Below are 17,425 nucleotides of genomic sequence, written 5' to 3'. Positions count from 1 at the left end.
GGAGAGAGACACTCTCTCCACTTTTAAGACTATGCTTAAACCTTCATTTTGTCTGGATCCAGCACATAGTTGGAACTGAATCAGATAAACCTGCAACGTCCCTCAATTAACATCCCTTCGTGCATTTAAATGCCACTACAGAATGTCATTAGCCTTTGTGTGCTGTTTCCTGTAGACTGTGTTTCGTCCTTCTTGTTGTGCTACACTCTCCGCTTTTCTTATCTAAAACTGATTTAATAAATACTCGGCCTTGGTACTGAGGCAGATACCAGAAATAGGTGCGTCTTGGACGCGTAAAACTTAATCGTGGTTCCATTCGCTGCCTTCTACGCCACGACGTCATCATGAAGGGGCGGGAGCACGGCGTCGAGTGGGTAACCAAACAGCAGCAGGGGAGAAAGCCACCGGCGGATGCGCATCGTTCAGGTGAGATTCAGTGGAATATAATGATAATTACAATGAGGTGAAGGCATTGACGCGCTCTTTGATTCCTCCTGGTTTGCAGGTAAACGGAAGGATTGTTTTATAAATATGAGAAAACTTAGACGCTTACGCTGATATGGTAGCTACGTAGCTAGTATTAGCTAGCAGTGGGCTGACGGTAATGTGTCGCTCGCTGTTAAACCCGCTTTCCATGTTTCACCACCTTATTGATTTGAATTAGAACAGGCAGTAGAGTAGTCTTCAATAGATTTTAATAATGTTACATTATTAGCCCGGTATTATTGCTCTTACGTGGCTGAAGGTAAAGCTGCTACACACATGGCAACGAAATCGTAACTCCTTCGCCCATGAAAACAGGATAATCAGGGAACCATCGAGCCACATTTTTAAGGCGACTGCTCGATATGTACTTTGACAGCTATACTACTGTCTTTCACTCAGGTCATATACATCATCCCGTTATCCAGCTGTAACTTACACGAGGATTGGGTCTTGAATAGAGAAGTGTTGCATTAGGTCACGATAACAGTTTACTACCTTTCAGTGACCTCTCACTGACCAGACATTTCGTGTGTTTGGTGGAGCTCCAGGTTGTGTAAAGCTGAGTGCAGAGACAAAGCTCGGTCATGCAGCTGGCCAGCTTTCACTTCTGAGGAGACGGCTGAAGAATCCTGTGGTGTCCGTAGAAGAACATCCACCATGTAGAGGATTCCTGAGTGCCGTCTGAATGTTTGATTAAAAACTCTTATGCCTCTTTTCCTCTAGTAATGTTGCAAACACGCTCAAAAGAACTGCGTTGATAGTTTTTGTGACAATTTATTTGCCCACATACCCAGTCACAGCAAACAAGAAAGTTCGGTTCAACCGACATTTCTTGTAACACAAGGGTTTGTCAAAAATCTGCAGTGTCATTCCAGGTGTAACACTGCACATGTGCAAAGCTCACATTTCATTGTTCAGTGATTAGTTGATAACACCAAATTGCGCATACACTAGGTTTTAATGGTTAGAAATGTAAAGGAAAATATCAAGGCTCCGGTAGTGATCTGATTTTTGGAGAAATAGAATTTTTAGTATATGTGTAATATTTTCTAATTGTTAGAGCTCAAAGAAGTTAATAACAAGCTGATATTGGCTATTTGCTGAGTTATCACTATTGGCATTTATGTAAGCTGATACATCAAATTTCATAAAGTAAAGAAGAGGAGATAGATACTAGGGTTCTCACAATATTAGAATTTGAAACTTGATACTGATATCCAGGAAAATACTCAATATCAGTTTTGTAATGCATCCTGCAGCAGTAGAAGTCATGGTGAAGAAGTCATAGTTTGAAAAAGTTAACTTGTAATTTTCCCAAATACAAGTTAATTTAACAAAATACGTATTTAAGATGATGTTTAGAGGTTCTGTTCATTCCACAAATTGTTTAGATCATGTCATGATGGATTGTGGGGGGGAAAAAAGTATTTCAGAGCTAAACAAAAGGGTAGAACCACCACAGTGCCTAGACATCTGAGATCATTTAATCATTGTAGCATTTTGGAAAACTTACAAATTAACTTTAAATAAGATGTGGTGTTAGTTTTATATAATAGCGAAATAAAAAAAACGAAGAAGATAAAAAAAACAAAAACAGTCACTGTGAAAGACTGAACCAGTCACTGCCTGCACTATAAAACTGACCTGACAGCTGGCGGCTAAATTTTTTGAGTTTTTGTTCTTTTTGTGTTTGTTTGTTTTTTTTTTTAAACCTTCAGCTCGTGTACCTAATCTTTGAACCATCCTCACTTCTTAGCATGCGGTGACTAAGGCGGAGGCCTGAAGGCGCTGTGGGTCCATTGGTGGCAGTAGGAGCAGGAATCCAGCTTAGATGAAGGATGAAGAGCCCGGTGCACAGATGTAGGGATGTGGAGCATAACCGTGGACAGTCTGGGGCTGGGGGAGGAACCAGCTGCCTACAGGAGGAACAGCGCATCCCCATCTCCAAAGACGTCATCACTTCCTCCTCTGCCTCGGCCATGTGGTTCATCAGGGATGCCTGCGGCATTGTGTGTGCCATCATCACCTGGCTGCTGGTCTTGTACGCTGAGTTTGTGGTGTTGTTTGTGATGCTGTTGCCCTCCAAGAACCTGATGTACAGTATTGTGAACGGGACTCTGTTCAACACTCTGGCCTTCCTTGCCCTCGCCTCTCACCTCAGGGCCATGTGCACTGACCCTGTAAGTCAGGTTGCATTGGATTATTCATGCATACGAATTGTTTTAATTCTCAATGTCATGCTGACACTTAATGCTCTTTAGCTTTATGAAGTTCTGATTAATGTAGCAGACATTTAATAAAATGACCATTATGGTGATTAATGAGCTGCACATATAACTGAGGTCATCTACTTTATGTACATGTTTCCTGCTAGGGGGCCGTGCCAAAAGGAAACGCCACCAAGGAATACATAGAAAGCCTTCAACTGAAACCAGGACAGGTGGTCTACAAATGTCCCAAGTGCTGCAGCATCAAGCCTGACCGAGCACACCACTGCAGGTAGGGCAAAAAGGATGCGAAATTCCCACTGCCGCATTTGACATTCACAAACTTAGTCCTATGCATCGCTTTAGTGCAGTAACGTCCCCAATTGTAACCTTTCATAAATCCTGAAACTGGTGCAATTCCCATTCTCGGAGGGAGTGACCGAGGTTACTTATTTCTAGCTGCAGCTTACAGATAGAGCCCAACCGATACAGGATTTTTGAGACAAATACCATTATTTGTTCATTTAAACATCTGATATCGGGTGATATTTTTTTCTTTCTTACCTATTAAGTATAAACAGATTTCCAGAACATTTGTTGTGTGTAGCTACTTATGATTCCTTACTAAGATAATATGACAGCGGATTCTAAAAATAGGTTTTATTGTCACATCAAGTTGGGGATTACTTGTTTACACTGTGCCACACTCTCCTCGGATCAGAGTCCCTCTGGTGGTCAAAGTATGCAACATCAGCCCTCTAACACAGATGAAGGGTGTTTTCCCTTCTATTGCTTACTTCTCATTTACTGGCTGCTATAAACACATACAAATGCAGACACTAAAATATTTGCCTATAATAAAAGTAGTGATATATTGGTCAGGCTCTATTTACATTTACCCTACATTTGGCCTGCAGGCCACATGCAGGCAAGTTTGAAAAGAGAACTAGTTGTAGAATACACTGTTGAATGTGTTTGGGTGTGATTGCTTTTAAAATGCAGATGTTGTGGTTTGTTTGTTTTTTAGAACCAATCCATAAAGCAACATGAGTGACTAAATAAAGTAACAGACAGTTACAATAAAAGCATATAAAAAACAGGGTGCTACCTTTGTGAGATTCTGTTGTAGTTTCAGAATGATGACATTTTCAGCCTGTTTGAAGGTTAAGAGTTTGTTTTTGGATTAAATTTAGAATTAGGTTTAGGTTCAGACGAAGGTTTGGCTTAACCTGATGGTTACAGTTAGGGAGCAGAGGTTACATTGTGAATGAATACGCTCACAAAGATAGCCAAATAAACATTTGTGTGTGTGTGTCCCTACCAGTCAAAAGTTTGCACACACCTTCTCATTTAATGGTTTTTCCTTATTTTTACTACTTTCTACATTGTAGATACAAACTGAAGATATCGACTTTAAGAAGCAAGATATCGCAGTTATGTAGCAAATAAAAATAATGTCTTATATTTTAGATTACTCAAAAGTAGCCACCTTTAGCTTTGTTGAGAGCGCTGCAAACCCCTGGCCTTCTCTCAGTGAGCTTCATGATGTAGTCACCTGAAATGGTTTTCACGTCACAGGTGTGCCTTAGCAGGCGTCATCTGTGGCGTTTCTTTCCTTCTTAATGGGGTTGGGACCATCAGTTTTGTTGTGCAGAAGTCAGGTTTGTACACAGCTGACAGCCCCATTTGACAGCTGTTAGAATTCATATTATGGCAAGAACCAATCGGCTAAGTAAAGAGAAGTAAGAATCTAACATTACTTTAAGAACTGAAGGTCAGTCAGTCCAGAAAACTGCTAAATCTTTGAATGTGTACCCAAAAACCATCAAGCGCCCCAGGAAGAGTGAGCTCTGCTGCTAAGTATAAATTCATCCGAGTCACCAGCCTCAGAAACCGCAAGTTAACAGCACCTCAGATTAGAGCCCAGATACATGCCACTCCGTTCCGGTTTGTGTTTAGTTGGACCATCATTTCTTTTTCAACAGTACAATGACCCCAAACACACATGGCCTGGCCTCCACAGTCACCTGACCTAAACCCAATCAAGATGGTTTGGGATGAGATGGACTGTAGAGTGAAGGCAAAAAAGACAAGTGCTCAATAACTCTGGGAACTCCTTCAAGACTGTTGGAAAACCATTTCAGGTGACTGCCTCATGAAACTCATCAAGAGAATGGCAAGAGTGTGCAAAGCAGTAATCAAAGCATAGGGTAGCTATTTTGAAAAATATAAAACATATTTTGAGTTATTTCACACTTTTTGTTTATTACATACTTCCATATGTGTTCATTTATAGTTTTGATGCCTTCAGTGAGAATCTACAATGTAAATAGTCATGAAAACAAAGAAAAACAATTAAAACAATTATTTAAAAAATAAAAAACACTTTATCACATACCTAAAACAAAATCGTATTGAATGAAATACGACTTTGTATAAAGTACTTTTGCTATTGTGTTTGTAGTTGAATTCCCCTGCAATTTCAATTCTTCTTGTTCAATGAGAGAAATATAGGCTGTTTTGTGCTTGAACAAGTCTGTTGAAGTCAGGTTCAGTGTTTGGAAATGTGAAGGATAGTGGACAGGTGATGATCACTGAGAGAAGCTCTGTATTTGCATTTGTTAAACCTCTTCACTGAGTTTGTTCACATATCAAAGTAGATCCAAAGAGAACCAACATCTTCTCTGTTTGCATATGAGCAAGAATGTTGCTCTCCAGTTGGCTTGAAAGAAACTGCAACTTTCAAATGAAGGCCTTTACCAGGCTTTATATTTTATGTGCATGTAGGCCCTTGCTTTTCGATTTGGTGTTTAGATCATGCATTAGCGTAGTGTAGTTCAGGATTTCTCTTCTATCTGCATCTCAGACCTCTAAAATATCTTTACCTTTCTTTCTCCAAAACTCTTAAATTTCTGCTCCCATGCTCTTTGTGGCGGAGGTGTGGTCCCTGGCTCAGCTGCAGGGGAGGGGTGGTGCAGTGAGATCACGGGGCAATGCCGTGGTGGTTTGTGACATAGGTGTGTGACGTTTTTAGTTAACGATCTCTCTCTCTCTCTCGGTGTGTGAATTTTAGTGAAACCGGGGCAGAGAGTGGAGAGGTCAGAATGCGGCTGAAAGCTGCACCTGTGGGTGCCGAGCCGAGGAAACAGACAGAGAGACTGTCAGTAGTGCGTGTCAGCAATAAAAGAGGAAATAAACCCAAACAGTGTGTCTACGTGTGGTCATTCTTCACACTCTTCATCACTTTGCCCTGTATGAGTCACTTGACAGCTCTGTGGTAGCCTATGTCACCATTTTCAATCAAACAGTGTGCAACTAATTGTGATTCAGTGTTCTCTCCCTGATTACATCATTAACAGGGTTAATTTTTAGCCCTGACTTTCACAGTATCTTCTGGTATATAATACACTGCAAAAATAACAATTTCAGTCACTTTGTCTTACATCTGCTTAAAAGCGCCCACATTTTTTTCTCTGTCAGATTTGGATAGTAATCACTTGTAACACCTGTTAGTTGGTAACATTTTAGTCCAGGCTTGATCAGGCTTGGCATGTCTTGAGCCACCCTCACATCTCTCCATCTTCTGATTTCCTCATACGGTTCCACAGTTCCTCTCTTGGCACCCTATCTTCTGCTTTCTCTAGTTTCACAAAGACACAGTGGAGGTCCTTCTGACTCTTTCTATACTTCTCCATCAGCACTCTCAAAGCAAACGTCACATCTGTAGTGCTCTTTTTCTTCATGAAGCCACACTGCCCCTCACTGATCCTCACCTCTCTTCTTATCCTAGTTTCAACAACTGCTTTCACATAAGTTAATGGTTTGGTTCATCGTTGTACATGCATTTAAAATAAAAACAGCATTTCCCTTCAAAATAAATCCAATAAATTTATATTGTGTTTTCCCACAAAACTGCTAAAACCTAAGTCATTCTCAAATGGGAATCTTACCCGACAGCATTTGGTTGCTAGAATGCATCAAACTGCATGATATATACTTATTTAGGTTTGCATCCTAATTTCCCATTTACCTCATGTGAGCTGCATGTAGCCTTGGGGGTGTATATAGAAGGAATATACTAGTAAGAGAGAACAACCTTAGCTCAACTAAACAACTTCAAATTCAGTACTGCTCTTACTCCGTTTCCTGTCAGTACCAACTACTGAAGTGGATTCAGTGAATTCTTGTTGCGATAGGTGATGAACAAACACACATAGAATAGTATAGCTTATCGGGCCTTTATATTGTAATTGTGTTCATAGGCATGATTGTAGTCACAAAGCAGTAAAGCAACATATTAAATCTTCTCAGGAAATCCAGTAATGATTTCCAAACACTCGCTGTTTGCACAGAACACCCAGCTTTAGCACTAGCCTTACCACCAGCTTCCTGTTTGCTCAAATGCAGAGAATGTAAATCCTTAAACTTTAGTATTTGCATTAAAAACCTTCATTTTTTTTTTCAGTTTATCCCATATTTCATGTTGTCTTTTAGTTTCTTTGTATATTGACAAAACGTTTTGATCCTGGTTTTCAGTTGAATTTCTTCTCTTACAGTGTTTGCAAACGCTGCATACGGAAGATGGACCACCACTGTCCCTGGGTCAACAACTGTGTTGGAGAGAACAACCAAAAGTACTTTGTGCTTTTCACAGTAAGTCCACTGTTAGTCTGTAAATTGACGAAAAAACACCCTGAAGGTTACACCTGTCACATGATTTTCAATCATAAAGTCACCAGTTGTTGCTATAGCCGTTTCTTGGTAAATGCCACTCTGTTTGTGGTTAGCCTGTGTTGTCAGTTCCTGCTCATTGTATCCACTTTCTCATTTTTCTTTTTTAACCCAGATGTACATTGCACTCACTTCTCTCCACGCTTTGGTCATGGTGGTCTTCCATTTCCTCTACTGCTTTGAAGATGATTGGACGAGTAAGTGCTTTTTCCTTTTTTTACAGTTCTCTTTAGCCTGCAAACACATAAAGAACAGAGCTCTAGATGTAAATAGACATCTTCCCTCAAACATGACAGTAAAGTAATTTGCTTGATTTTATATTTTGTATTTACATACATAACCATCTTACAATATTCTTCACATTAGTTTCCATTTCTTAAAGGACCATATATCTGTTCTTGTGTTTATCCCATCCTGTTTACATAAATGGGGGACAAACAAACAGAAACGCCTTCTACAGCCACGAAAATCATTGCAATTCAACTAAGGGGGGCACAGGCTGGCTCGTGTGGTCAGTAGATGAGCTACGCCAAATTCCCCTGATCTCAAACCAATCGAGCATCTGTGGGATGTGCTTGAGAAACAAGTCTGATTCATGGAGGCCCCACCTCACATCTTGCAGAACAGATACCACAGCACATCTGTCGAGGGAACCTACACAATATTAGGCAGATGCTCATAATGTTGTGCCTGATCGGTATACATATATGATCTTCATCCACTTTCTATCGGTTATTCTATTCAGCGGTGCTGGGAGTCTGTAGCCTATCCTAGCCCACTGCATCTACATACAACACAAAATCAAAGTTGCACATTCTCCCTCTGGTCTATAGTGGTGTTTGTCCAGCTACATTTTTTTCCATGTGAATTGCCCAGTTTTGAAAATGTTGGCTTTTTTTAGTTTCCAAAGTTATGACCCAGGCACTGCAAAAAAAAAAAAATCCACAACTTCTTATCCATAATCAAGGATTCTTATCTATAAACAAGGTTTATGGAATAACCGCGTCATGAGGAAAGAGGTCTTGTTGCTGAGCTTTCAAATGATTTTTTTGGTGGGCTTTTAGTTTGTCAATGCAATTGCTATTTAGGTCCATAATATTAAAGAGAATGCAGGCATTTCTATTGGTGATAAAACCAAGCAACTGAAACCTAAACAATCTGGACATACATCAGACCACAGGCTAGAGGAAAGGATCATTTTGGGCCATCAGACAGATATTTATGTCCTGCCACTATAAGTGTCATTATATGGCAATGCTTGCAACTCCTTAGGACAAATGAAAATATGAAATATTGTTGACATGAGTACATCTTGTCTCTACTTCTTTGTTGTGACATTTATTTTCCTTCCAGTTACTGATGCCGTAACTTCCTGATCCCGTACAATAGTCTTTAAGAAGTTGACCTAAGCTCATACTCACTGGCTTCAAAGCTTTGCATCGTCACTGTAGAGCTGCAGTTGGATGCAGCAGTTCCTCTATGAATCTCTTCTTTGCCCTTTCACTTCCCTGTGTCCACCTCCCTCCCATTCCCCCAGAGTGCAGTACCTTCTCTCCTCCAGCAACAGTCATCCTCCTCATACTCCTGTGCTTTGAGGGCCTCCTCTTCCTCATCTTCACCTCTGTGATGTTCGGCACCCAAGTCCACTCCATCTGTACCGACGAGACCGTAAGTGACCCAGTTTACCATCCTGTTAACCACCTCCTTTTAACTCCTCTGTGCTTCAGGACTTCTCCCTGCTGCTGCAACTCTCAACTTCTTTTAACATGAATATCTTTAACGTCTCAAAACATCAGCTGACGTCTCTTACTCTGCAGCAGAACTTCAACCTTAAGTGCCTTAAAAGCAAATAATTTGAGTTACACCTACCATCATATCAGAAATTGCAGAGGTGGATCATAGACTTCTGTAGAGCCTGATTTGTTTTTGCAACCAAAGGAAGTCACCTCCTACTGGCTGTTTTTCCATCTTTTTTATGGCAGAGTGACAATAACAATGCCTCAACTCCAACCTGCCAATGTTTAATTCATACTGTCTTTTAAAGTATGAGGCAACTGTGGCTGTGACTGTTGCAGTATCAATCTGTAAATAGGACCTTTCCTCACACGAGACATTTAGACTCAGCAGGAAAAGTGCAGGTGTAACTCATAACAGCAATAATAGTAACATCTCAGTCCTTTCCAGACTTGTGGATTAATGTGATACAAAATCAAGCAATTCTGTACTCCTGTGCTTCTTTCTGTTGTGGAGATGTCTCATGTAACAAAAGGTTCATTAGCCTGATTTATCTATACATCCATCCTCATCCTTCTCCCAGTGTTACTACCCCAACTATATATAAGCTCTCTCTCTCTCACTCACTTTGTCTTTGGTGAGCTAGTTAAACTGAATAAAGTCACAACTTTTCACAGGCAAATAGTGCACGTAGCTTTGTGTGCATTGGCTAGCTCACTTTAATAAAGGAGACTAAAACACAAAGTTTACCAGTTAAACTGCTGAGCAGAGTCCAGATTTTACACCTGCTCATTACCAGTAGTCTGCCCCCTGGTGGTGAGTCTAATGTGCTGTTCATGAAGGGCAGGCCTGTATGCAATTTTATAATAAAGGTCCGTTTGTCAGTGTATCAGCGAAAGAAGGAATCTCTGTCTTCTCAAGTTTGGAGCTGAAATAATCAAGCACACGGCGCCTGTGTGCATGGGAAGCATAGCTCACCAAACCAAACTCTCCCTGTTTTCAACTTCTTTTTGTCTGCAACTCCAGACCTTATTTATTATGAAGAGAGGGCTTTAACATACACAGGGCTGTGCAACACACAAGGGAAGGGCACAACATCGGCTCTCCACTGTCCTAATTCAGCAGCGCCTGACGTGCAGCCCCCGATGATCTTATTTTTATCTTTCTAATACAGAAATGGGTATTTGGAGTTTGTGATTACTGTGATCGCTGGGCCGCAAAAGCACACCAACTGAAGTTTGGTTGTCTCTCGTTTTCAGGGCATAGAGCAATTGAAAAAGGAAGAGAGAAGATGGGCTAAAAAAACTAAGTGGATGAACATGAGGGCGGTATTCGGACACCCTTTCTCCATATTGTGGTTTAGCCCTTTCTCCACCCCCGACCACGGGAAGGCTGAGACCTACCAATATGTGGTGTGAAGGCTCAGCACAGGGAGTGATCAAAACCAAAGTGGGAAGGCCTGCACCCCCCCCCCCCCCCCCCCCCCCCCCACACACACACACACAGCTCAACGCGATTTACACTGTATATCCCACATTAGCAATGGACAGCTTTTCATGTGCTTTTTTTGTGTTGCCAACTAAGTGCTCTATACGTTTTATTTTTGTGTTGCCTTGAGTGAGTCGAGTTGCAGAGAAAAAGAAACACTTTACAGTCGTGTTTGCAAACACTGTGATGGATCTGTTTGTTTCTGACCTGCTTTCTTTCTCCTCTATCAGAAGCCCCTCTCTCTTCTTACTGTTTCCTTTTTGCTTCTCCCTAAAGGGTTAGTTCAGCTAAATTATAAAGAAAAAGCAGGTATTATGTATTTCCTGTAATTGCCAGCTAATTTCATTACAGTGAAAATAGGAAATGATGTATAAGGTAAACAAAAATGCTTCATAAACTGGCGAAGCACCGAGTTTTAGAACATTTTAAGGACTATTTTAGGGTAAAACTGGCTGGAAACTGCAGGTCTCCAGATTATATTAAAATCACACATCAGGGTTAGAGTTACTGTAATTCCACATTAGCTATTCTGATGCCAGTAGAGAGCTTGGTGGATTTTTTTAGATGAACTGACCCTTTAAATATTACTCAATGTCAGTGTGTTCCAGACATGGACTGGATAAAGCTTTTAAATGGGTCTACTCAGGAATGGATTGTCTGAACCATTCAGTAATCAGACCCACGCTCAGGCCGACCCTCTGTTATAGTGCTGTACATAGCACATCAACATCTTGCCTTTGTTACAGTGGGATTTTTCATAGTTACTGAAAAAAATCTCTCAAGAATCAAATGCAAAGAAAGTGAAAGCAAAACACAACAATTCTAAAAAAGAATTTACATTAGAATTGCATAGAGTGCTCCATTTGGTTATGATAATCTTCACCTTTGTTTCTGGGTTCAGACTTTTCCTCTTTGGTCTTTTTTTCAGCCCCAGTTCTGACACAAAGCTCTCGTGTGGGCTAGTTACACTTAGATGAACATGTCAGTGGACTGAAAGTAAAACTCCATTAATTAGAGAATGGGCTATCCCTCAGTCTGTCCTAACTGAGATGTTATTATGACTGCTGTTGACATTAGAAGGTATTACCGCTTGTTGAATCTGTGCATCACTGACTGTTGTCTAAAAGTAGCTGACCAATGGGGACGCAGCACTGTAAGGCCAGCCATGAGAACTTCACAACGGTGGCGCTCTTGTAGTTTCTATGTATGTTCTACCTTTGAGTGTTTTTGCTCTTCTTTGATTCACTTTTTTCATTCTTGGGAGATTTTTTTAAAATTTCATTAATAGGACAAAAGTTAATCCAAAGACTTTTGGTCTGTTATGTTTGTGATGAGAGTTCTAATTTTCCAAATGGATCCCTTTTCTTCCCTATTAGCAGTGACTTTCAGATTGTCTCATTCTTACATTCAGGGTGGAGTTGAAAGCAGTTTTGAAAACAGAGCTCTGTTATCTCATCATGTAAAAACCTGCACATTACACTGCATTTAACCGTTTGGGTTCTCATTAATGTAAGACTACACGAGGCAAGGGATCGCAGTGGTACCAAAAAGCAGAGCTGATAGCCTGCTGTGACTAAAGGATAGCAGATGTACTGAATATTTAAAGTGGGCTTGTTATGCTCATTCCCAGCTCCACAGTTCCATTCTTGGTCTCTGTTTTCTTTAAACTGTGAATCATGCAAAGCTAAGCTAGTAATCTTTATTTATCCTGTGAGGGACCTTTGTGCTCATCTGAAACGAGGTGGTGTAGTTCCCTACCTTTGAGGCAGCTCTTTCTCAAAACCAACTATATTCTGATTGGCTGCCTCTTGTAAAAAGAATGTTTGAGTTGGATGGAGCTTCTGTGTCCACAGTCAGAGCCAGAGAGCCATGTTAGAGAGATCCTCTGTCTTTGACATCAAACAGAGGAAAGAGTAGAACAAACAGTTTGAAACTGAGTTTAGAGCGGTCTGAAGTCTCACCTCATTATTTGAAACTTATTTAATATAAGCACCCAGCATAATAACACAAAGTATGGCTCAAAATAAGGAAAAGCAAAACAAATTAGGTCTGATTTAGTAGCTGACCCTTGATCAGCTATTGAAAGTCCATTTTGGAGGATCTCTGTGATTAAACAAAAAAGACCAAAAAGTCACGCTGCAGCCTAATCATGTTTTCAGTGATTTTTAGCACCTACAACATTGTCCCTGTTTCCTCTCTGATACATGCTCAAGAAAAACAAAGCCTCTTGGAAGACAGAAATGCATCTTATTTTTGGCTAAAACAAACCAGGAGGTTTCTGTTTGTTCCAGCAAACAGATCCAGATTCTCAGTGTTTAAGCTGGCAGTCTGAGTTCTGCTAAAGGAAGGAAAGGGAAAGCCTTTCAAAGGTGACTGATGTCGACCTCAGCCTGTCTTTAAGCAGGAAAAACATGTGGGTTAGAATGATGCTGACAGTCTGTCAACATATGTTCATTCTGGATTTTGTTTTTTATGTTGTTGGGGGTTTTTTTGTGTTATTTTTTTTTATAAGAAAGGTTTAGCCTCCTACAGTAGCCTCCCACTAACACTCTGTTTGCATGAATACGTGCCAGTGAATCACAGCTCTAAGCCCATGTGGTGTTTTGATGTTGTGAGCGTGTGCCAAATTCAATAAAACCCACAATTCTGCGATTATTTGGGAACCCTTTGATATGAATTTGCTCTGAAGGGACACTGGCTTCAGTTTAAAATCCTCTTCGCTGCCGGAAATGTATAAAATCGTGTTCGGAGTTAAAGAGAAGACGTGGATTTAGAATATTCATTTCTGCACCATGCCAGCCTACAAAGCATTTAACCGAGGTATTAACATTCACTATCCAATTTAAAGTCGTTAAAAAAGAAGATTTAATTTCACTTTGTATTTCTTTGTATTTATCATTTGAGATTTTCTCCTGGGTGAACTGCTTTGTTCCAAAGTGTGCGGTTTTATTCTTCTATTCTTTGTTTACATGATATTGTGTGTATCCTTTGTTTTTGAATGCATGGTACAGCTGAAGGCTAGTTTAATTGTGTATGTGAAACACTGCTGGTATGATGAAGCAGCTGAGTGACGGCAGAGATTATTATTATTGTTTTGTTATTTTTACAGAAATTTTAATTCTTTCTAAATATTCTGAAGAGATTTCAGCACGTGCACAGAGAATAAAATCTTCTCAGATGCAATGCAACAACTGTGTTTGCTTCCTTTGTGGAGGTGCATTTATTTACTTTTGCCTGTCCCTTTATTTTATATTCAAATAGTAATACCGGAGCAGATGTGGGTTTTTTGTTGGGTTTTTTTCCTCCTTCTCCCCGTGCACACAGTTCTTATATGGCCCTCACATCCTGCATTTTCCCTCCGTCCTTGTCTTCCATTCTGCTCCCACGTCTGGGATCCTCCTCCCCCCGATACTGTGTCCTCTCCTCACTCATGCATTTTTGCTTTGGTTGATAACTCACTCTGCCGAAAGCTTTCCGAAGCAGACAGCCCTTTGTAATCTTGACTGAGGTAAGCTTGCGAACAGCAGTCACATTGGCCGTCCCATCAAGCTTGACATGTCACATGTATGCACGCTTCAATCAGAAGGCCGACGTGTGCTTTCAGTTCCTCCTTTGCTGTTTTACTTCAACCAAACGGTTTGAATGAATGAGTGAGTTCTGTCTGTGATGCATGTGCCATCTGTTTATTTTTGAAGTGCATGCCAGTCTTTTTGGACAGCAGCATGAAATGTTGGGCATGTTTCTTTAAAAACAAATTGAATATCATGGAACCTAAAGCATTTAGAGGACACTGTTAAAACTCATCAGAAGTCAAGTCATCTAACTTCTCAGTTAGTGTTAACTGTAACTTGTGGCCATGAAGCAACCTTTGCACCAGTACACTAGAAGATGGCTGTAAAATCCACTGTTTGCACTGCATAAATATAAGTCCCAAAGTTGAAACTAATATTAGATTCAGCCGTCTGAGTTACCCAAATGGATCTTTGACTGTCACTAAAAATACTCTGTCAAGACTCAGGTTGTTTTTTTTTTTATATTTACATTTAAAACACAAAATTCCCGAAAACTACCTTCAGTGACATGTACTTGAGTTTCTAATAGGAACATTTTTTCATACAGCCTTATCATCTCATCTAATCGACTGCGAGAAAGGAAAAAAACATATTTATCAACGTGTCAGAGCACTCCTTACGTTGTGGTACATCTTATCTCCTGTTGTGTGTTAACTAAGCATAAAGACTATAAAGACTATAAACAGGGCACCTGCTAGCCTAACCCCGTAAGCACTCTAAAGCTCACAGAACTACATGTTGCCCCAAAAAGTTGATTCTGTTCATTTGGACGGAGCGTTTTCAGTGGGAGAAACGCTTTGTCACTCATCCAAGTGACTTCTTTAATGTCAGCTGATTGCAGGTTTACTTCACCTTATAAAACAGTACCTTTGCACAATGACTGAAACCTCCACCGGCAGGAGTCAAGGAGGCAATTTACGACCATCTATGAATGGAGGAGGGGGCTTAACGGTACCTCCTGCCATGTTACAATGCTGTGATTGCAGCCATTCCCCAACTCTCTGTGAATGGTACTCATGACCATTGATCAATGGTTTTTGATCAGTGCTGATAACAAATTTGCATATTAATGATCAAAAAACTCAACTGCCCATTGTTCGCCATTCAGTCATTATGCACATGTACTAGGATGAAGCGTTTTCAGTGGGAGAAACGTTTCGTCCAGATGAACAGAAGCAACTTTTAAGGATTTCCTAACCTGGATGATTGAGCATGCATCCAGATGAGTACATGTTGCTTTAGGTTAATATCTTGGAACACAGTCCTTCTAAAATAACTTCTTACATTAGTTCTAGAAGTATCTGTCAGCGTTACTTTTTGCCATTATACATTAGAAATCAGAACTGTTGGCCATCTTGAAATGAACCCCAAAACTAACAAACTGGAGGGAAAAACAATCCTATCCCACCTTCTCAAAGTTCAGGGTGACCTCTTCAAGTGCCTTCTGTTTGGACAGCAGTCGTGAACCCCAAATATTGAGTCTACTTTAATGAATGGCAAACATTTTTGAAGCTGGAGCGTGCCTACTATCAGTCAACACCCACACATTGGACATCAAAGCCAGAATCGCATCCAAAAACTCAGACATTGCGTATTTATCAAGCAGGGCTTTAAAGACTCCTTAAAAATGACTGATTTAGCACTTCTAGAGAGGCTGACATGTTTTGAGTGGGAGCCAGGTGAAAGCATCATTACTGTTACTGGTGTTGTATTATAAGCTGCTTCCTGCATTAGCCTAAGCCTCAAGTTTGTGGTAGCTGGCACTTGGTTTGGATTAGGAAGTAACATTCAAAGGTCTGAGGATAAAAATAAACGGACAAATTATTACCAAGAGGGCATCCACTGAAGCCTCATTTACTTCAGCTGGACTTAAATGTGCTTTGAGACAGTCAGCCAGTCCAAATATGTCTCTGGTGCTTTGTAGGAACAAAGACCTGTAAAAGTAATCACATTCCCATCAGCCTCAGCTGCAGTTCAGTTTAGGTGTTAATTAGCAACCATTAGAGCAGCTGGCTCCACTGCCAGTCCCGTTCTCTTTGCTTCCTGGCCAGTACACACAGGATAAATGGCAGCAATGACAAGTAAATGATTAAACCCTCAACCTGAAGACTTTTTATTTTATTTTTTTAAATAAGCTGGACATGTTTAAGTGTCTGAGGGACTAGCACAAAAAAGCAAAACCATCACATAGTAACATACTATCACCAGTTTTGTGTTGTGGATGTCATTGATGGTGCATGCAGGTGATCCCATGCAGTGCTTTTTTTTTTTTTTTTTTTTGCGCTTTGTTTGTCTCTCTGCCCCTTCACCTCAGAACCTCACTGTTTTTTGTCTCCAGGGGATCGAGCGGCTGAAGGGGGAGACGGGGAAGTGGGGGAAAGTTCCGTGTTGGGAGGCCACGCAGATTGCATTCGGAGGCCCCTTCTCACTGTCCTGGTGCAGCCCTTTTTCAGGCTTGAGCTGCAAGAAGAGCCCTGAGCACCACGTCGCCATCCCCCAGGGAGAGATCATCGAGGAGGATGTCATCGAGATACCACTCAACTAGCGCCACCTGCTGGGGAAAGCATAAATTGCAGACAGGCAGGATTTCTTGACAAGCACAAAGATATTTTTGAAACTGGACTTTCTAAATGTTGAAAAACTGCCCAGAATTTATTTTAATTATGTATGCATTTCTTTATGTACAGGACTTTTTTCTGGATATATTTTACAGTTTCTGTTCCTACCTTCAGTGTAGCCATTTGATAGGTGTGCAGAGCACCCATTATCAAACTTTTGTATCTTAGCTTAATACTTGCACACATAACTGAAGGTCTAATGTGCATTTTAAGGATCTCATATTTCTCTACTAAATCTGCCAAACCTGCAGCATTTTCCTGAATTTGTCTCTAGGAAAACGCTGTGAGGACTCAAAGCTCAGTCAGCTCAGTGTTTGGAGAAGAGAATACTGTAAAGTGCCTCCCTGAGCTGCCTCAGAACACCACTAACAGCAGCTCTGCTCCAGCACTGTAGCACAAATGGTTCCTTTCAACCTTCTTGCCTTCCCCCCCAGATTTGAACAGCCAGTTTCACAGATAACGGTTAAGCCTAGAAATACAAACTCTCCATTTGGAAAAGGTTTTTAGTCTAAGATTAGGCTTGACCCATGTCTGAGAAACTAGTTCGAGCTCACCTCGTGCCTTATCTATCTTTACTGAGCAAATGTTT

At 40.7% G+C, this 17,425-nt stretch overlaps 1 protein-coding gene across 3 annotated transcripts; it reads left to right on the top strand.

The window, feature by feature from the left end:
* Window positions 1-337: 337 nt before the first annotated feature.
* On the top strand, window positions 338-16,840 carry zdhhc3a (zDHHC palmitoyltransferase 3a). 3 transcript variants are annotated; one of them, XM_085472938.1, is made up of 7 exons: window positions 338-426; window positions 2,243-2,666; window positions 2,861-2,985; window positions 7,250-7,346; window positions 7,540-7,621; window positions 8,962-9,092; window positions 16,557-16,840. In XM_085472938.1, the coding sequence occupies exons 2-7, from the start codon at window positions 2,325-2,327 to the stop codon at window positions 16,761-16,763; spliced, it is 984 nt and encodes a 327-aa protein (XP_085329064.1). In that variant the 5' UTR covers window positions 338-426; window positions 2,243-2,324; the 3' UTR covers window positions 16,764-16,840. The 3 variants fall into 3 exon arrangements, with proteins under 3 accessions (XP_085329064.1, XP_085329065.1, XP_085329066.1); XM_085472939.1 differs by having other exon boundaries at window positions 2,205-2,666; XM_085472940.1 differs by lacking the exon at window positions 16,557-16,840 and adding an exon at window positions 10,418-13,837.
* The last annotated feature ends 585 nt before the right edge of the window (window positions 16,841-17,425 follow it).

The sequence above is a fragment of the Copadichromis virginalis genome, linkage group LG11 (assembly GCF_057382275.1).
Source record: "Copadichromis virginalis isolate Kocher_CV1m ecotype Utaka linkage group LG11, C_Virginalis_male_GT1.1, whole genome shotgun sequence".
NCBI lineage: Eukaryota > Metazoa > Chordata > Actinopteri > Cichliformes > Cichlidae > Copadichromis > Copadichromis virginalis.
This window is presented reverse-complemented; position numbering and strand designations above follow the sequence as displayed.